This window comes from Ziziphus jujuba, chromosome 7 (genome assembly GCF_031755915.1).
Source record: "Ziziphus jujuba cultivar Dongzao chromosome 7, ASM3175591v1".
Classification (NCBI taxonomy): Eukaryota; Viridiplantae; Streptophyta; class Magnoliopsida; order Rosales; family Rhamnaceae; genus Ziziphus; species Ziziphus jujuba.
Genome location: NC_083385.1, coordinates 21,647,678 through 21,669,019, shown reverse-complemented (window position 1 = coordinate 21,669,019; position 21,342 = coordinate 21,647,678). Strand labels below are relative to the sequence as shown.

General features: G+C 32.9%; 1 protein-coding gene across 1 annotated transcript; it reads left to right on the top strand.

Moving 5' to 3' along the window:
- Nucleotides 1-949: 949 nt before the first annotated feature.
- On the top strand, nucleotides 950-1,312 carry LOC132804488 (uncharacterized). The gene has a single exon (XM_060818899.1). The coding sequence runs from the start codon at nucleotides 950-952 to the stop codon at nucleotides 1,310-1,312; it is 363 nt and encodes a 120-aa protein (XP_060674882.1).
- Nucleotides 1,313-21,342: the final 20,030 nt, after the last annotated feature.

Genomic DNA, 21,342 nt, shown 5'->3' with positions numbered 1-21,342 from the left:
AGGAATTGGAAAAAGGCCTGAGTTTAGAATATCAACTGATAGAGTGCTACGTTTTGGAGATAGATTGTGTGTGCCTAATTATCAAGATTTGTAGCAAGAAATCCTCAGCGAAGCGTATAATTCTCCATATTCAATTCATCCAAGTATTACGAAAATGTACCATGATTTACAAATGATTTTTTGTTGGGTGAATATGAAAAGAGAAATTGCTCACCATGTCGAGCAATGTGTAGTTTGTCAGCAGGTTAAGGCTAAGAATCAGAGACCATCTGGTTTGTTAAAACCTTTAATGGTACCTGAATGGAAATGGGAGCAGATTTCAATGGATTTTGTTATTGGGTTGCCGAAGACACTGAAGGGTTATAATTCCATATGGGTCATTGTAGATCGTTTAACCAAATCTTTGCATTTTTTGCCTATACGTGCCACATTCACTATGGATGAGTATGCTTAGTTCTATGTTAATGAGGTCATGAGGTTGCATGGAGTTCCTTTATCGATTGTTTCTGATAATGATCCAATGTTTACCTCAAATTTCTGGAAGAGTCTACATGCTATGGGTACAAAGCTTAATTTTAGTACTGCATTTCATCCCTAGACGGACAGACAACCAGAAAGGACCATTCAAACTTTGGAGGACATGCTTCAAGCATGTGTGATGGATTTTACTGGTAGTTGGGATAAGCATCTACCTTTGGTAGAGTTTGCATACAATAACAGCTATCATACGAGCATTAAAATGGCCCCATATGAGGCATTTTATGGATGTAAGTGTAGGTCCCCAGTGCATTGGAATGATGTAGGAGAAAGAAAGATTTTAGGGCCAGAGATTATTCAAAACACTAGTGAAGTCATCGTTAAGATAAAGGAGAGAATGAAGACAGCTTAAAATCGGTATAAAAGCTATGCAAACAATCGAAATAAAAAGTTGGAGTTTTCTATAGGAGATATGGTGTTTCTTAAAGTTGGTCCTATGAAAGGGGTGATGCAGTTTGGGAAAAAGGACAAGCTAAGTCTGAGATTTGTTGGACCTTTTGTTATTCTGGATAGAGTTGGTGATTTAGCTTATAGGCTTGCTTTACCACCGGCATTATCTGGCGTGCATAATGTTTTTCATGTATCCATCCTCTGTAAGTATGTTCATGATCCTTCACACGTGATGAATTTTGAGCCTCTTCAACTCAATACGTACCTTACATATGAAGAGTTACCACTCCGAATCGTATATCAAAAGGAAAAAGAATTACGCACTAAGACTATTGCTTTGGTAAAAGCTCTATGGACAAATCATACAGTAGAGGAAGCCACTTAGGAAAGTGAAGAAGAGATTCACGAGAAGTATCTCCCTCTATTCAATAGTTAAGGTAAATCAATTTCGATGATGAAATTCTTTTAAGAGGGGAGGATTTGTAATATACGGTATATTATATATATATATATATATTTTTAAAAATTTTATAATTTTTTTATTAAAAAAAAGAAAAAGAAAAGTGCTTTTATCCTAATAGGTTTGGTTATAAGTATATGTTGATGTTATTACGAAATTGAAAAAAAAAAAAAAAAAGGATATTTCCTCTTCTTTTTTTTTTTTTTTTTTTGGTTTTATAAAAAGGAAAGAAAAGGTATGTTTATTTTATTTTTACGTTGTTTTCAACTTTGTGCCGCTTGGGTATCAAGTAAGTCTTCTTCTTCTTTTTCTTCTTTTTCTTCTAGCCCTAAAAGATATTAGGGTTAATATTAAGGGTTTCCGTTCTTAATTTAGGGTTTTTGTATTCATTTAAGATTGTTAGAGATCCAGTATTTTTGGAGATTTTAGAATTTCTGAACAAGTTTTGGAGCAGTGAAAGGAAGATCTTGAATCTTTGAAGTTGAACAAGGTTGATTTTTCTGATCTTTTTATTATATTAGATTTATTTGAGATGTTTTGGAGTTCCATAAGTAATGATTAAGGTCGAATTGAAAAGTTATTGTTAAAACCCTAATCTGAAATTTATATGGGTAGCTGTAAATTTGGAACTAAACATTTTATATATGAAAATAGACATGTTAAATGAATCAGTAGAAATTTATTTGGGGCGATTTGGATTTGTTTTCAATTTATTACGAAATTTTGAATTTATGCATTCTATCTGGTTTTTATGTGTGACTGCAACATGGTTCATATGTAAAAATTCAAAATAGATCCAAACGAAATTATTCCTTTCTGAAAATTTTTATAATTTACGCTCTATATGTCTCATATTATTATAAAAAAATTTAGCTTCAAATGTTTTATATTTTGGCCGTAGTGATTTTCTAAGTTACCTATATCTAGCAGTCTGTATTCATTTTCCGGTCTACTTAGCAAAGAATAAAATTCAATTTAAAATAGTTAATTTATCTTTATTTGACCTAATAATTTTTATATATAATTAATACTATATATAGTTAAACTCTACAAAATTTTACTGCTTTTGGAAATGTATTTTATTTTTAATGAATTTTTATGTAGATTGGACTCCCTGTGAAATGCTGAATTTCAGTTTCTATCAATTAGATACTAAATTTAATTTGACCATGTTTTCGACCTTGGTTTGGATTTTAAAATTTTATGGGAGTTTTTAATTGTGTCTAGTCTTAATATATTAAATTTCAAGTGGATATAAAATTTCATGAAAGAGAAACAAATTGAACATTAAATGAAAGTTTCTGAAAATCTAGTAGTTTCATTATTTCTTTGTTAATTTTTTAATGAGTTTTGAATGGCTTTTCATTATTATTTTATGAAATTGTTTTAATCACAGTTACTTATGCATGTGTATAGTACTCCCATAATTTTTCAGACTCAGATGACGTCGTTTGAATAAGGAATTAAATTCTTGTTTAGAGACTATTTATGGATTAATAGGTTTTTATTCTGCTTTTGATGATTTGATCTTGTTCTAAGCTTATGATTTTAAGATTTGGGGCTTAGGCTATGATGATCTTATGGTATCAACTCTTATTCATTTATTTTGAATTTAAGAGCTTGATTTTAGAATTTATACGTAAGATATTTATGGTATATGATAGTCATGTTTCATACTTACGAGAGAATGTTGGTTCATTTATAGATTTTTATCTTTTGTGGACTTTGCTGATCAAGGTAAGTTACTGGACTTTTTAAATTGAAACCATAGCCAATATGTACTTATGTTATTGATTTATTTATGTTTTATGAAATATATATGTATTGTACAAATAAATTGTTGGATAATTGATATATGTATTTTTGCTCTAGTTGTTGGTATTTAGTAGACATTTATGGATATGTTATAATATGTTTTCGGGTGTTGAGATGAATCATGTAAGGGTATTTCCTAGTGATTTATGGTTTTTTACCTTCGGGTTTAGATGTATTATTTCATGTGAGAGGACCTACTGATAATCACAGTAGGGGTATTGCTCATACCTTTGGATGTGAGTGTTTGTTTTTAAAATTTATGTTTCCCCACTTGTTACATGCCTCACACACGAGTTGATTCGGATTTGGAATTACCAACAGATAATATTATGTAATGGAAAGTCCTACTAAGTACTTAACAGTTAGAGTTTATATGAAAATTATGTTTATGGTGTTAAAGATTATTTTTAGATATTTATTTGTTATGATTTTAAATATTTTCTTATTTTATATTTATGAAAAATCCAGTAGCTTACTAAGTTTTATACTCATTAATTATTGTTATGGTTTCAGGTTCACCATAGTTTCAAGGTAGCTAGATTTGGCATAGGCTAATAGTGTTTTAATTGTTTTTATTTTCATACTAGTTAGCTTGAAAAACCTTTTGGGTATTGGAGATTATTTTTTGTTCATTTTTAGAGTTATTTTGGATATTATTTATTAGTGATGTTTGAAGAGTTTTTATGTTCCGCATTATAAGTTTTATTAAGTGTTGTAAGTTTGACTTTTATCACATTCTAAGTATATAAACTTAGGGTGTGAGAATGGAAGAGGGCCATGTGTCACAATGGAAGAGGACCACGTGTCACGATGGAAGAGGGCCATGTATCACCTTGAATTAAAATTTATTTTTCTTTCTTTTCTTTTCTTTTCTTTCCTTTTTCTTTTTCTTTTTCCTCCCCCTCCCCCCCCCCCCCCTACGTGCAGAAAATAACCTCCCTTCTCTATATCTTTCTCTCTCTCTCTCTCTCTCTCTCTCTTTTTCTCTCTTCCGCCTGACAAAAAACGATCTCTCCCTTCCTCTCCTCTCTCTCTCTCTCTCTCTCTCAGCTCCGACCGATTCATAGTCAGGTACTGGTCATGGGAGAAGCCAACTTACAATGGCATCAGCCCCCAAATTTTCCACTCAGCCATAGTTGGGCACATCCAAATCGGGCTGGCTAAGCTGGTGGTGGCGATTATCCTTTTTTCCAGCAATTCCACCGTTCCCCAGCGGATCCAATCAGTTTTCATACCTTATCGCCTCTATTTTGGACCTCCTGACCTCAATATGACCTCCATTTGCCCAGATTCTAGACCGTTTGAGAGATAAACTGAATCGAAATTCGATCAATGTTTTCCGACCATTGGCAACGAGATTGGGATCTTTGAGCTAAGTATCCTCGATCATTTTTTTACAAGCTTTCATTTGATATATAATTTGCTAATTATGGTTATGTATTTAATATTTCACCATTTTTTAGCTAAATTAGAAACTATTGTAGAAACTGGACTGTATTGGGACTAGTTTTTAAGAAATATTATCACATGTAGACTTACAGTGGGTATTAGAGACTAATGGAATAATTAATTTTATGAAAGAAATTATTTGTAAATAGGAAAACCTTGAATTTCGAATTATAGTCAGATTTGAGGTTTCTATGTGGCCAGACTGTTTTAGAGCCCAATCTTGGAATCCTAAATTAGTGAGAGTGAGATTTAGAATATTTAGGATATTCTAGTATCACTAGAAGATATATGATGTGAACCCGCCCGAGCTCACACAACCGACAACTCACTGGGGTACTGATCCGATACGGATGAAGACTGGACCGATCACTAGGGCTCAAGCTAATAGGTTTAAGGACAACCTTGCTGCCTTTATCCAGAAAGTAATTCATTCTCAAAAGGGCTTGTCCATACCTGAAGATAAAAGACCTGTTTTAAGTATCCAAGTGGTGAAGGCTGATACATCGGACACCCATACATTGAACATTTTATATCGGACACCCATGCCTCGGACATCTGACCTCGGACGTCAGACATCGGACGTAACTTAGCTCGGACAGACATCAGTTAGCTCGGACAGACATAAGTTAGCTCGGACAGACATCAGTTAGCTCGGACAGACATAAGTTAGCTCGGACAGATATCAGCTCGGGTAGACATCAGTTAGCTCGGACAGACATAAGTTAGCTCGGACAGATATCAGCTCGGGCAGACATCAGTTAGCTCAGACAGACATAAGTTAGCTCGGACATCAGACATCAGTCAGCTTTGTTGTCAAACTAATCAACTCGTTTTCTGATTTGCATTTGACTTTTCTTTTTGGGTTTTTATTTATTTGCTGGACAAATAAGTTTAGGAAAGTTTTTATTTTATTATTTTGTTTGTAAATTAATTAATTCCTAATTGAAAATAAGGGAATTAATTAATTAGATTAGGAAAAGGAAAGATTCGATCAAGCTAGAGCACTTCATTGTGTGGCCGGTTTTTTTTCTAGGGTTTTTGGTTTATTTTGTTTCTTTCAAAGCCTATTTAAAGACTTATTTTTCAATAAGAATACAACTTTGATTTGATTGAGAAAATACTTGTGAGATTAATTATCTCTTTGTTCTTTGAGAACACCTAAAACACCATTAGGGAATTGGCTGTTTTAGCTTGACTTATCAATAGGTTTTCCATCCCCTATTGTGGCGTCTTCATTATATACCAAGGTTTCTAATCACAGGTTGGTTAGGGGTCAAGGTGACCATTAGAACTTGAACATAATTAGATCCGGGCTAATATAGTACGGGTTTAGGAGCAGGTCGTCCTAGGTTCGTATCATTTGGTATCAGAGCCAAATTTTGTTCAGGTTTGATCTATCTTTATTTGCTTTATTTGTTTTTGTATTATTCTGCAATTTTAGCATTAGGTTAAGGTTGCATCCATCCCATACACATTCTACATCTTTAAAAAAAAAAAATTCATTCCTAGTTGAATTAGGATTTCCTAGTTTTATCATATTTTTGTTTCCTAGTTTGTTGGTTGTTTTTTTTTTCATCATTGTTCTTGTTGATTTTGGTTTTTGTTGGTTTTTCCTTACTGTTTTAGTCTTAAATATTTGCATTCATATATTCAAAAAAAAAAAAAAAAAAAAGAGTTCGCGGCAACATTTAAAAAAAAAAAAAAAAAACTGCACATTTGTGTTTATTTGGACGTCACGGGTTTGGTGTTTGTTTTGGAGTTGAAATTGCAATTTTGGTAATTATTCTTGCTACTGCAGTTGTTTATGTTCAGTGAGTGAAAAAAAAAAAAAGAAGAAGAGGTAAAGCCGAATAAAAAAAAAATAAAATAAAAAATATTTCGGTTTGTTGGAGTTTCATTTGTTTGGTAGAAATTTGTTGAAGCTGCTGGTTTTTTTGCTTATTTATTCAATATTTGAGTTGTTGGGGAATTATTTTTGCTGCTGGATATTTGGATTTTGGGTGCTTAAACTATTTGGATTAAAAATAGTTAAAGGAATTGATACAAAACTTGAATTACAAAGAACAATAACCAACAACTTTTCTATATTTTTGTTCTCTTTGATTCTTGTTCGTGTTTGAATTTCTTTTTCTAGAATTTTATTCTTGAACTCATAATTCTATTACCATCTGGTCCAGTTCTTTAAAATTCCAAAGTTTTCTCATTAATTTGCTTTATTTTGTCTAGAAAAAAAAATCGAAAATAGGTATTTTCATTCCGTTCGGTATTTGTTTATTTTTGCTTACTGTTTTGTTGATAAGTTTAATTAAAATATACTAGTGATCTAATTTATGTTTTATGGGTGTTTTAATTAGAACTTTGAGATAAATCATTGAGTGGAAAAAGGTAAGAGTGTGTAAGCTTAAAAGAGGGTAAAAGCCGAAACAAGTGTGCAAACACGAGTGTCGAGTCCTTATTTGAGCAAAACACGTAAGGGAGTGAAATTGTAAGGTCCTATTTTATTTCTATTGCATTATTATACTAACATGACAGAATCAAGTATGAGGAGAGGAGATCCACCCTTGAGGATCAATGAGGAGGAGTCCGTAGCATTCCATGGCGATGCCCGAGCTACCGGGAGTGGAGACCAAGTGGACATGAGAGCTGTTTTGGAGTCGATACAGCGGGTTAGTGCTCAAGTTGAGCATGTGAATCAAAGAGCGGGAAGACTAGAAGCCTCACAAGGAATTCCGAATACAAGAAATAGGCAAGAATTCCATGGAGGACGAGGAGGTCGCGAGAGACTGAGAGAGGAATTTGATGAGGAGCCATTCGGTGGAGACTTTGAGGAAGGAATGGACAAAACGTTTGCTGTCCAAGATAGAGCTGGCCGTGGAAGGTATAGGAGGGAAGATACAGATGATGATTTGGGAAATATCAAGGTTAACATCCAACCTTTTATGGGTAAAAGTGATCCCGAAGCTTATTTGGAGTGGGAAGAAAAAATGGAGATGATTTTTTACTGCCACAACCAATCGGAAGGTAAGAAGGTGAAGTTGGCAGCAATGGAGTTTGGACATTATGCACTTCAATGGTGGACCAATGAGCAAAATACCCGAAGGAGAGTTGGTGATGATTTAATCTCGACATGGCGTCAAATGAAAGGAGCCATAAGGAAACAATTTGTGCCATCCCATTACCATAGGTTGCTGCATCAAAGGCTTCAATCTTTGTCTCAAGGAAGTAGATCCGTGGAGGATTATTACAAAGAGATGGAGATGTTAATGATGAGGCTGAATATGAATGAGGATAGGGGGGCAACAATGGCAAGATTTCTTGGAGGGTTAAACCGTGACATTGCCAACCAGCTTGAATTACAACAATACTTGGAATTTGAGGAGATGTTGCATGTAGCAATTAAGCTTGAGAACCAATTCAAGAGGAGGGGTGTTAGCACACGGTTTGGAGGAGTTTATAGCAATGGAAGGACAAGTTCAAGTGGCTGGAAAAACAATTCCATTTACGAAAGCAAGCTAAAGCCGAAACTTGGTGAAGAAGTTACCAACCGGCCGAGAATAGAATTTAAAACCTAATCTACCCAAGCCATTAAAGGTGAGGTAAAATTTGAACCTAAACCTCAAAAGTCAAGAGAAATTATTTGTTTCAAGTGCCAAGGAAGAGGACATATAGCCAGCCAATGCCCGAATAGAAGGATAATGGTAATTAGGGGTAATGGAGAGGTGGAATCCGAAAGTGAGGCTAGTGAGGCTGAAATCGAACAAGAAGATGAAGGACTTGATGATGAGGCCGAACCATTGAACACATCAAATGTTGAGCTAAATTTGGTCTCAAGGAGGGTACTTGCTGTTTACAAGGATGAAGAACAAATTCAGCGTGAGAACATCTTCCACACTCGTTGTGAAATACAAGGTAAAATTTGTAGCATGATTATAGATAGTAGGAGTTGTACTAATGTAATAAGTAACCTTGTAGTTGATAAATTGGGCTTAAAACAATAAAACATCCTAAACCATATAGAGTACAATGGCTTAATGATAGTGGTGAGATGAAAGTAAACAAACAAGCCAAAGTAAAATTTAGTATAGGTAGATATGAGGATGTAGTTTTATGTGATATTGTACCCATGATTGCTGGACATATACTATTAGGTAGGCCATGGCAATTTGATAAAGATACTACTCATTTTGGTCGAGAAAATAGTATTGTTTTCAGGTTTAAAGGGAAAAAGGTCAAGCTGGAACCATTATCTCCTAAAGAGGTTTACAAAGACCAATTACAAATGCAACAAAGGAGAGAAGCCGAAAAGCTCAAGGAAAAGGCAAGTATGGCACCAACGACTTCACCATCCTTTCAAGAAGGTAAGAATGAGGTTGCTGATCAAGGTAAGGTTTCTAAGACTCATATTGAGTGGAAAGATCAAGGAAAAGCCGAAAGAGAGGGGAAAGAAAGTGGAAAACCCGAGAGCTTGGAGAAGGAAGAAAAATCCGAAGGTTTGCGCCAATCCAAGGGAAAAAAAAGAAAAAGAAAGAAAAGAAATGTTAAGTAGCAACTTTTATTTGAGTTTAGGGAATATTAATAAGGTTATTGAGTGTAAGAAACCTTTGCTAGTCATGATTTATAAAGAAAATTATTTTAATAATCAAACTAACTTTGAAGAACTTGAATTGTCAAGTTCAATGATTTCTCTTTTGAAGGAATTTGGAGATGTCTTCCCAAATGAGATTCCAAGTGGACTACCACCTATTCGAGGGATAGAACATCGAATTGACTTTGTTCCAGGGGCTGCCATACCAAATAGACCAGCTTATAGGAGCAATCCCGAAGAAACAAAGGAGCTGCAAAAACAGGTAAGTGATTTACTTGACAAAGGTTATATTCGTGAGAGTTTAAGTTCATGTGCTGTACCTGTTTTGTTAGTGCCAAAAAAAGATGGTGCATGGAGAATGTGTGTTGATTGTAGGGCTATAAATAACATTACCATCAAATATAGACACCCCATTCCTAGATTAGATAATATGCTTGATGAGTTGCATGGTGCTTGCATGTTTACAAAAATTGATCTTAGGAGTGGTTATCACCAAATTAGGATGAAAGAAGGTGATGAATGGAAAACCGCATTCAAAACTAAATATAGGCTGTATGAATGGTTAGTTATGCCTTTTGGATTATCCAATGCACCTAGTACTTTCATGAGGCTTATGAATCATGTAATGCGTCCATTTATTGGTAAATTTGTGGTTGTTTATTTTGATGACATTCTAATATATAGCCGAAATTTGGATGACCATGTGGATCAACTTAGGCAAGTTTTGCAAGTTCTTAGAAAGGAAAGATTGTTTGCTAACATTAAAAAATGTGAATTTTGCAAAGATGAGCTTGTGTTTCTAGGATTTGTAGTAAGTGCTGCAGGAATCAAAGTTAACTAAGCTAAGGTGAAAGCAATTCAAGAGTGGCCGGTTCCTACTTCTGTCACCCAAGTGAGGAGCTTTCATGGCTTGGCAAGATTTTATAGAAGATTTGTTAAGGATTTTAGTACCATAGCAGCACCATTGAATGAAGTTGTCAAGAAGAATGTCGGCTTTAAATGAGGGGAAGTACAAGAAAAATCTTTTGATTTGTTGAAAGAAAAATTATGTAATGCACCTTTGTTAGTTTTGCCAAATTTTTCTAAGACTTTTGAAATTGAGTGTGATGCTTCGAGTGTAGGTATTGGAGCTATCTTAATGCAAGAAGGAAGACCCATACCCTACTTTAGTGAAAAGTTAAATGGAGCTGCCCTAAACTACACAACTTATGACAAGGAGATGCTTTGGTGAGGGATCATGAGTCTTTGAAGCATATCAAAGGTCAAGGAAAACTCAACCGAAGGCATGCCAAGTGGATTGAATTTATTGAAACCTTTCCATATGTGATCCGCTACAAAAGAGGTAAGGAAAATGTGGTTGCCGATGCATTATCCTGAAGGTATGTACTCTTTTCTACCTTAGATGCTAGATTGCTTGGATTTGAACAATTGAAAGAACTTTATGAGCATGATAGTGACTTTGGAGAAATTTTTAGAACCTGTTTGAAACATGGATTTAATAAATTTTACATATTTGAGGGTTATTCGTTTAAGGAAAACAAATTTTGTGTGCCTAATTGTAGTACTAAGAAATTATTTGTTCGGGAAGGACATGGGGGTGGTTTAATCGGTCATTTTTATGTTTTAAAAACTTTATCCTTGCTGCAAGAACATTTTTATTGGCCTAACATGAGGAGAGATGTTGGGAGAATTTGTGAAAGATGTTTAAAGTGCCGAAAAATAAAATCAACATTGAAGCCGCATGGATTGTATAAGCCTTTGCCGATTCCTACCTATCCTTGGGTAGATTTGTCTATGGATTTTGTTCTTGGGTTGCCTAGGTCACAGGTAAGGATTCAATATTTGTTGTAGTGGATAGGTTTTCTAAGATGGCACATTTTATTGCATGTAACAAAACTGATGATGCATCGAATATTGCTAATTTATTTTTCAAGAAAATTGTGAGATTGCATGGAATGCCAAGAACTATTGTTTCGGATAGGGATGCTAAGTTCTTAAGTTATTTTTGGAAAACTTTGTGGGCTAAATTAGGTACTAAGCTTTTATTTTCAACTACTTGTCATCCACAAACTGATGGACAAACCGAAGTAGTAAATAGAACCTTTTCTGCAATGTTGAGAGCATTAATTAGTAGAAATTTAAGAACTTGGGAAGAATGTTTACCACATGTTGAATTTGTATATAATATATCTTTACATTCAGCAACTAAATTTACTCCATTTAAAATTGTTTATGGTTTTAATCCTTTGACTCCATTGGATTTAACACCTTTACCTTTAAGTGAGCGTGCTAATCTAGATGGAAAACAAAAAGCTGATTTTGTAAAGCAGATTCATGAGAAGACACGAGCAAATATTAAGAGGAAGACCGAGCAATATGCAAAGGTGGCTAATCAAGGTCAAAAATCAATGGTCTTTGAACCTGGAGATTGGGTGTGGCTGCATTTAAGGAAAGAAAGGTTTCCTGAACAAAGGAAATCCAAACTCATGCCGAGGGGCGATGGACCTTTTCAAGTTTTGGAGAGGATAAACGACAATGCCTACAAACTTGATTTACCGGGTGAGTATAGTGTTAGTTCCACCTTTAATGTTGTTGATTTATCTCCTTTTGCTGTAGATGATGACTTCAATTTGAGGACAAATCCTTTTCAAGAGGAGGGGAATGATGCGAACCCGCCCGAGCTCGCACAACCGACAACTCACTAGGGTACTAATCCGATACGGATGAAGACTGGACCGATCACTAGGGCTCAAACTAAGAGGTTTAAGGACAACCTTGCTGCCTTTATCCAGAAAGTAATTCATTCCCAAAAGGGCTTGTCCATACTTGAAGATAAAAGACCTATTTTAAGTATCCAAGTGGTGGAGGCTGATACATTGGACACCCATACATCGGACATTTTATATCGGACACCCATGCCTTGGACATTTGACCTCGGACTTCGGACATCGGACGTAACTTAGCTCGGACAGATATTAGTTAGCTCGGACAGACATAAGTTAGCTCGGACAGACATAAGCTAGCTCGGACAGACATCAGTTAGCTCAGACAGACATAAGTTAGCTCAGACATCAGACATAAGTCAGCTTAGTTGTCAAACTAGTCAACTCGTTTTCTGATTTGCGTTTGACTTTTCTTTTGGGGTTTTTATTTATTTGCTGGACAAATAAGTTTAGGAAAGTTTTTATTTTATTTATTTTGTTTGTAAATTAATTAATTCCTAATTGAAAATAAGGGAATTAATTAATTAGATTAGGAAAAGGAAAGATTCGGTCAAGCTAGAGCTCTTCATTGTGTGGCCGGTTTTTTTTCCTAGGGTTTTTAGGGTTTATTTTTTTTCTTTCAAAGCCTATTTAAAGGATTATTTTTCAATAAGAATACAACTTTGACTTGATTGAGAAAATACTTGTGAGATTAATTATCTCTTTGTTCTTTGAGAACACCTAAAACACCATTAGAGAATTGGTTGTTTTAGCTTGACTTATCAATAGGTTTTCCATCCTCTATTGTGGCGTCTTCATTATATACCAAGGTTTCTAATCACAGGTTGGTTAGGGGTCAAGGTGAACATTAGAACTTGAACATAATTAGATCCGTGCTAATATAATACAGGTTTAGGAGCAGGTCGTCCTAGGTTCGTATCAATATATATATATATATATATATATATATTAATTGGGTAATATTTTTTTGTGTATATTAGATATCGATTGGACTCATGGCAAAACCTATAATAGAGTAAGAAGGGACAACATCATTGTAGTGAGTGGCCCCTTTCAAATTATTTCTGGATCATTGCTTGCATATACTTTGTGTTATTTAAGATTCTGAAAATATTATGTATGTTTTAAATATTGATTTATTAATTAAGAAAATTGTTATTAAATTTCATTGTGCTATTTTATGTGATTTGGATATATTTGCTATATAAAACTTATTATATCATTTTGGAGAAATTATTGATGATTATTTATTGTTGAATTTATTATTAAATTTACAATCATATTTAGTTTGCGTAATAAAATGTATTTGTGTGAAATTAAGTTATTTGTAAATTTTATATGATTTAATATAAATTTGTATAAATAAATTTTAAGGATTTAATAATAAATTTTTAGTGTATAAAATATATTTGTATATTTAGATAATTATGGAATTGGTATTATTTTGATAATAATTAATTTTATAAAATTGTTGGATTTATTTTGATAGTTTAAAGGAAATATCAAATGTAGTAAAAGTATATGAAGCCGGTTGTATTTTATTAAATTTTGATATTTATAATATAATAAAAAAAATTTAGTTTTTTTAAATGCAACATACAATACTGGTGTTTTGTACTATATTGTTGATTAGCGTGCAAGTTTTTATGATTGTCTTGTGGGATGCCATAGACCCGAGGGTCGGTAGGTATAATGCATAGTGAGCATCAGCCACTCTCTTCCATGGATAGGATGACTATTGATGGCATCGACATCATCGTGATCCCAAGGCGACAATTTGTAGGTTTTTCACTTTCACCTCCCCATCAGATGGTACTTGGGATGCTGGCAACTGCCTGACACCACTGGTATATAGTGTGGTGCTTTAGGTTTTTATGGTTTTAGATGCATCACACAGTACTGGTGTTCTATACTATACCTGTTGTTAGCACGTGAGTATGTAGGGTTTTCCTAGGGGAGTCATGGACCTAAAGGTTGGCAGGTATAATACATAGTAAGTATCAGCCACCCCTCTCCATAGCCTAGATGATGGTTGATAGCATCGGCACTATTGGGACGCGAAGGCAACCTATGCAGGTTTCTCTCTTTAACCTCCCCATCAAGTAGTACTCGGGACGCTGGATACTGTCTGGCACCACTGGTATATCGTATGGTGCATCAAGTATCTTTTTCATATATACATGTATATATATACATATACTATGTTATGTTTGTATGTACCACACCATACGGGGGCAACGATCTGATTCAATCCATGAATAGCTTGGCCTCATAACTATATTGCCTACAAGTCCAGGAGATTGGACATCCACTATAGGCAACCACCTCAGGCCGTATTGGTAGCAGGATACCAACGATAGCTGATATCATGGATCACATAGCATGTTATATGGTATCGTATATACCACCAATACGAGTGTGCATATTTCCTAGTAATTTTCTATTATTACCCTTACTTGCCTTTATTGTTATTATTATTATTATTGTTGTCATTATTTATTTATTTATTATTATTATTATCATTATTATTGGTTATTATTATTATTATTATTATTATTATTATTATTATTATCATTATCATTATTATTATTTTTATTGTTATTGTTATAATTTATTATTATTATTATTATTATACGGTAGCATTCGAGCAAGTATCAAAATCTACGGGCAAGAATGATAGTCATCGGGCAAGTATGGTAGCCCTTGGGCAAGGTAGTCTTCAAACAGGAATGGTAGCACTAAGATAAGTATGGTTATATGATAACCCTTAGACAAGTGATACCCTTTGGGCAAGCATAGTAGCCCTCGGGCAAGTATGATTATATGGTAGCCCTCAGGCAAGTTGTCCTAATACTATTATTATCATTAATATAATAATTATTATTGTTGTTATTATGGTTGTTGTTAGTTTGTTACCCTTCATTTTATATTTATGCATTTGGTATAGTGATAAAATGGTATAGAGATATAAAATTGTACTAAGTGGGTGGCATGGGTAGACGTGAATATTTAAATGTATTCTTTGTTTATTCATTTATTTCTAGTATATATATATATATATATTTATACTTTATTATTGAAGTGTTGCCTATTACGGAAAATATTGTAGTAAGGTTGGAGGAATAAGGTGGTATGATGAAGGAGTGTTTTTTGTGCAGGGAATTTTTGAGGCATGCTCAATCCATAGAGAAGATGCTGCCAAATTTCTATAAGATGGTCCGATAAGGTTTCCCCTAAGATCAGAACTTATTTAGGATTTTGGTAAGGGATCCTGGATGGATCCTGACAAACATATTAAGACAAAAAGAAAAAGCAACTATAAAATCTAAGATAAATGCTTAATCTTTATAAGCTACTTCTTGTTCAATGCAGTTATTGTAAAGTTTAGGAAATCTAGTACCACTTGATTGTCAAAACGATCATATCGTTCTTTTTTACATACCCTCGACCTAAATAATCTTTACGTCTTCTCTTTCTTATATTCTTGTCCTCCATTACCCTAAAAAATTTGATAAATGAAGATGAATTAATAACCAATGAGGAATCTTCCTCAAAAACCTTTTGCTCTTTTCGATTAGTTTCCACAACATATTTTGATTCAGCATCGTCAATTTCAATCAAAAATCTATAGCATGGTTCACATCCATGCTCATGACTCAAATGATCATGATTAGAATCTATTGAAAAAAAAAACTAAATTGAAATTAAACAATTAAAAAAACTCTAATAATAAAAACATAAATATGGAAGAATAAAGACCACCAAAATATTGAACACCAAAATTTTAAATAACCAAAATGTGCCACTTACTAATTTATAGCCAAATGTGTTTGACTTATTTGGTAAATAAAATAAAATTAAAAAATTTATTTTGAATATAAATCCTATTTTGTCATGGTTAACAATTATATTTTGAAAAAAAAAAATTTCACTAATAAAATAAAACTATATTATTTATATAATTTTTTTGTATCCAAATAAAGTGATATTTTTATTTTCTTCCATATAATAACATTTGTATATGTAAAAATATTTAAAATACATTATATATGGAGGTATACTTAATTTATTATTTTGCAAATATAATATTATATTTTTGTCCCAATTAAGGTTCCCTTAATCAAACGTTATATATAATATTATAATAATAAAAATATATATTTTGGTACAACCAATAAAAGGATATCTCAAATAAAATAAAATCAAAAAATTTAATTTGAATATAAATCCTACTTTATTATGCTTACTAATTATATTCTGCGAAGGATATCTCAAATTTGTTTCACTAATAAAACAAAATTATATTGTTTATGTAATTTTTTCTATGCTCAAATAAGGAAATATTTTTATTATTTTCCATATAATCACATTTACATAGGTAAAAATATTTAAAATACGTTATATATGGAGATACACTTTAATTTATTATTTTACAAATATAATATTATATTTTTGTCCAAATTATATACAATTTAATATTTTTATCATGATAAAAATATATATTTTTGGATACAACTAATTAAAGGTAAAAAATCTCATGCTCTTAAATAGTTGTTCCATTTGAAACTGATTGACATTTAAATAGGGTTATAAATAATAAGGAGAAATAGATGAATTATTAAAGAGATGAATTTTTTTATTAATGATTTTGAAGGGAATTTAAAAGAATGCTATGATGACACGTGGCATTTTTTTTCATTGAATATTTAGCTTTTATATATTATATAGATAATTAGTAAAAGTATATATGTGTTTATCGTACAACAACATTAATTTTTTTGGGCTTTTATGCATGTAAATTAATACTGTTAGGGTTAGATTTGAAGATATGGACCTTTTATATTGTAGTATGGATTGTTGGTGTCAAATTTGCTTCTCTTCCTTTTACCAAGGTTTATTTGAAGTGGTGAGTCAAGTCAAGGATAATCTATGAAAAGCATTGACGACTTACTTAGTCATAAATAAACAAAACCAAATGCATTCAATTGAAGAACATATTAAAAGTTTAATAGAATATATAAAATGGAAAAACACAAGAAAAATAGTACGAAAAGTGATAAGGAAAATATAAGTCTTAAAAATGAGGGAAAGTAAATCCTTAGCTTATGTTTATTTTGATGGAGGTGGGTGCTTCCTCATGCCATATCTGAGCATATGTATGAATCCAACATCATCATTTTACACCATATTGATCTAGCATCACCTGTTTGTGCCTTATCAATCCAACTACGTTTGCTTTTGTCATATGATTTATTCATGCCGGAAGATATAGAATTTTCTCCTTGGAGCTATTTTGAGGACTTAATGAGTTTCTTATACCACTTTCTCTTTAGTAAAGTCAAAAGGAGATATCTATTGAAGCCTTTGCTCTACCTATTTAGTCACAAAATCAAATATACCCCAAGACAAAGAACAACATTAATAGCATAATAATCATAAAATAAAAATGTAAATAGTGCTTTCATATATATTGAAAGTAACAATGGAGGAGATAAAAGAATAAGTAGGGAAAGCAACATCATGGTGAATTAAGGGTGGAAACTCATGTTTTTATCAAGTAAAAGAGAAAGTATTTTTTTTTTTTGCCCAAGGTTGAACATCCTTCGAAAATATGTAAAACCTTTGATTGGATTACCACAGTGAGGTAAATACGGCAATGAGAAAAACTATTATTAAAATGGAGATTTTTATTAAGAAAACTAAGGGATCTATAAAATGAGCCACTAGGGTTTTTAAAAAGTAGGTTATTAACAAATCAGAATTTTGAAAGGAAAAGAAGAATGTTCTATCTCATGAGCATGGTTCCCTTTTTATAGGGGGAATGAGATATGGCTGAGATCCAAATAGAATGGTTGATTCTAAGGAAGATAAGGTAAAATTCTTCACCATACGGATTTTAAGGATGAATCAGGTGGTCAAAGCCCTTCCTAAGTTCAAAGAAAGTTAAACCTGCCTAAAATGGAAGCATTGTTGGATTCACCCAGTCTCTCACTGGATTACTGTATATTTCTTCAAATTTCAACTTTTACCTTAAGGAAGAAGGGAGGTCTTTTCATTGGATGAGGAGTCCAAATCTAACTTAGAAAGATAAACTTCCTTAAAAATTTTTGGAAGGGGGGGGGGGGGGGGGGGGGGGAGGGGGAAGAAACCTTTTGAAAGTTCAAATAGTACATCTAGGAAACCTGAAAGTACTTGGGAAAAGAGAAAGATGGTAAATATCAACTCATTAACTTGGGCTAGCTTTAAAAACAAATAAAATTAAGAAAAAGAAAATGCTATATAGGGAAATTGAGATTAAATCTATTTAAATATATATATACCTAATTATATATATACATATGTAAGAAAGTAAAATTGGCCTTTGCAAGGGAAAATATGATTGGGCTTTTTAAGAAGATAATTTATATTTTGGACTTTTTTGGAAACAAAAGATACATTTAGGCTTTGAACTTAATTGGATGTTGCATTTTTCCAAGGTCTACTTATAAATAAATATTTAGAAAAAAGACCCATATATCCATACTATTGATAATAAAATTCGGACCTCAAATAATAAATTGTCCTAATAGATTTTGAAAAGCTTGAGTTTTACTACACTTGGTCCAATTTTTTTTGTCTACATGATCATGAGTTAGAGACCCACCTAAATGGGTCTATCTTTGAATGAAAATGAATCAATTTGTGCCTCCAACATGATATTGTGCCAACCAATCCTACTCCCTTTATTAGCCTCATATGTTAGTTTAAGTGTACTTATTAGTTGAAACAATGGTATTTTTATTATAACAAAAGCATATTTGGGCTAATTGGGTCTAAGAGGTTTAGCATTTCAAAACTTGCCCTTTAATTTTATGGACTTGTAAATAAAATGAGTAAGAATTAATAATAGATAATTTTGAGTGGAAGTGAGCTTTTTTTTTTTTTTCTTTTAATGCTTAAGGCATTTATAATTCGAGTTTGAAATAAGTAAAAATTTTGTTTTGGGTTTAGAAAATGAATGTTTTGAATCATATTAAGCATGGGATGGATAATATATTGCCTAAAGACTCTAGCCCTTTGAAAGTATGAACATTGGTTCTCCATTGTATGATATGATGTATTTAAAGTTTATATTTTGTCATATTATGCCTTATGGATTCTTCATAGTTGTGCCTTGTACCACATTTATTATTGACAGGTTGGTCATGACTTAATCTTGTATGCTAGAAATGTGCTCCCACTGGATATGCTCTACATATCATTACTAGAGAGACTTTATGTTCTCTTTCCATATAAAATCTCCAGAATTGCTTTGTTGGATACATATGTTGTACATTGTATCATGCTCTTTGTATAAATCTTTTACGATTCCCACTTCTATCGGATATCTTTAGAACAATTTTGCCACATATAGTGATTATGATATGAGCTTGATATCTTTATAGCATATGCAACACGTTCAACCATATCGGGCTTTTCATGTAAAACTCTAGCAAATTAAGCATTGTCATGGAAGGCTATGGTAGATCAAGCATAGTCATAGCATACTCATATGTGGTAGTTGCTCCCTTTGATGGATATGTTTTTATTCCATCAATGTATTATGATGGCTCCTTTTTTACTTGAATACTACTCAAATGGATAGAGTGACTTTCAATGTGCTACTAACTTGGAGAGACATATGTGAAGAACCTTTGAAAGTTGGCTTTGATGTTAAGGAAGTTGGCAACTTTTAAATTCTTGTAAGAATCCAAGAGCCAAACTCAACCCTTTTAGATGAAGGTGTCATGTTAAGTAGAGGTTTAGAGGGCTCATAATATGATGACATAGCCTTATTTTATCTTCAAACACCACCTCTTCTAGCTTCTCCATCTTTTTGAATGTTTTTGGGGGATCTATCTTGTTTTGATATTATGATCTTGTTATAGTTTGGGCAAATTGTTGGAATGAATAATGCAAGTCACCCACTTGTTGATAAATAATGCAGCCTTTGAAATATGTGCATTTGTAATAATTGCATACTCTTTACTTGTATGTTGATTGAAAAAGTGAATTGTTTTCTTCCATATGTTTAGCTTTGACAAGATGGCAAACTCACTACATTGTAATATTCCACCTATCGGATGAGTTGTGTATCATAATGCATCTCACATATGTTTATAGCATTTTGGATCCTACACATCATGGATTATAGATCTTGGATGATGTTTGTGATGCCTGATTATTGTATTATCACATGCTCTACTGTGTTACATCTTGCATTTGGCATTCGAAATCCATTCACTTTTTATGTGTTCTTACATCATGCCTCTAACAAGCTATTCTATATCCTTTCATGTGTGTTTATTGTGAATTGCATCATTCATTATTTTGCATGCACCATTCTGTATCACCATAAATAAATAAACACAATTCTTATCATGCATCATTACCGAAACGCTTAGCATATTGAATCAAACATTTGGTTTGCTATTCATACTAGAATGAGCATAACATTTATCATGCATTATTATGCAAAGCACTTTTCATGTTGCATCTAGCATTTAGCATGCCATAGGCACAATTTGTTGTGCATCATTACAGTATGTGCATAACACTTTGCGTCCAACATCTAGCATGTCATTCATAGTATAATGAACACAATATTTATCATGCATCATTATGAAAATTGCTTAGCATGTTGCATCTAGCATCTGGTATTCCATATGGGCAATTTATTATGCATCATTATGCTATGCATTTAGCACATTGCATCTACCATCCAATATCCAGTGTGTCATGGATACAATTTTACTATGGTGAAATTTAAAGTTTTAATGTGATGTTCAAATAATAGTGTTATGAACTTCAAGGATCCTTTGCTTGAGTTCAAATATCAACCTATGATTTTGCATGTATCATTTGTCATCAATGTTCTTGCCGTAGGTAATGCCCTTTTATAAAAGATATGACTATACCATGCTAAAAGGAAGATCTCACCATTACTCTTGATGAAGTCATACACTCCCTCAAAATGCATGATAAATGATGACTTTAGTCCCCCAATGTATTTGTTTACCATTTTTACCAAGCATCCATTAAGCATTTTATTGGTAACCATGGCTTGTCCATTTCCTTGTTAGTAATATGGCATGGAATGTCTATACTTTATGATGTATCCATCCAGCATGCCTATTACTTGCTTATTGACGAATAGAATTCCATCATCATATCATGATCTTCTACGGATGTATTATTCACAATAGAGGTGTACATGGTTCGGGCTGGTCGGGTTGGAGGAAAAATAATAACCGACCCGATCAAGTTAGGTTGATCAGGTTTCCACCCAATCCAACCCGATAGCCCATAGCAACCCAACCCAATAATAATCGGGTTGGGTTGGGTTGGATGATCGGGTTGAGCTT

Excerpts from the sequence above, each read along its gene's own strand:
- LOC132804488 (XM_060818899.1), top strand. The coding sequence starts at position 950 with ATGGTGTTTCTTAAAGTTGGTCCTATGAAAGGGGTGATGCAGTTTGGG.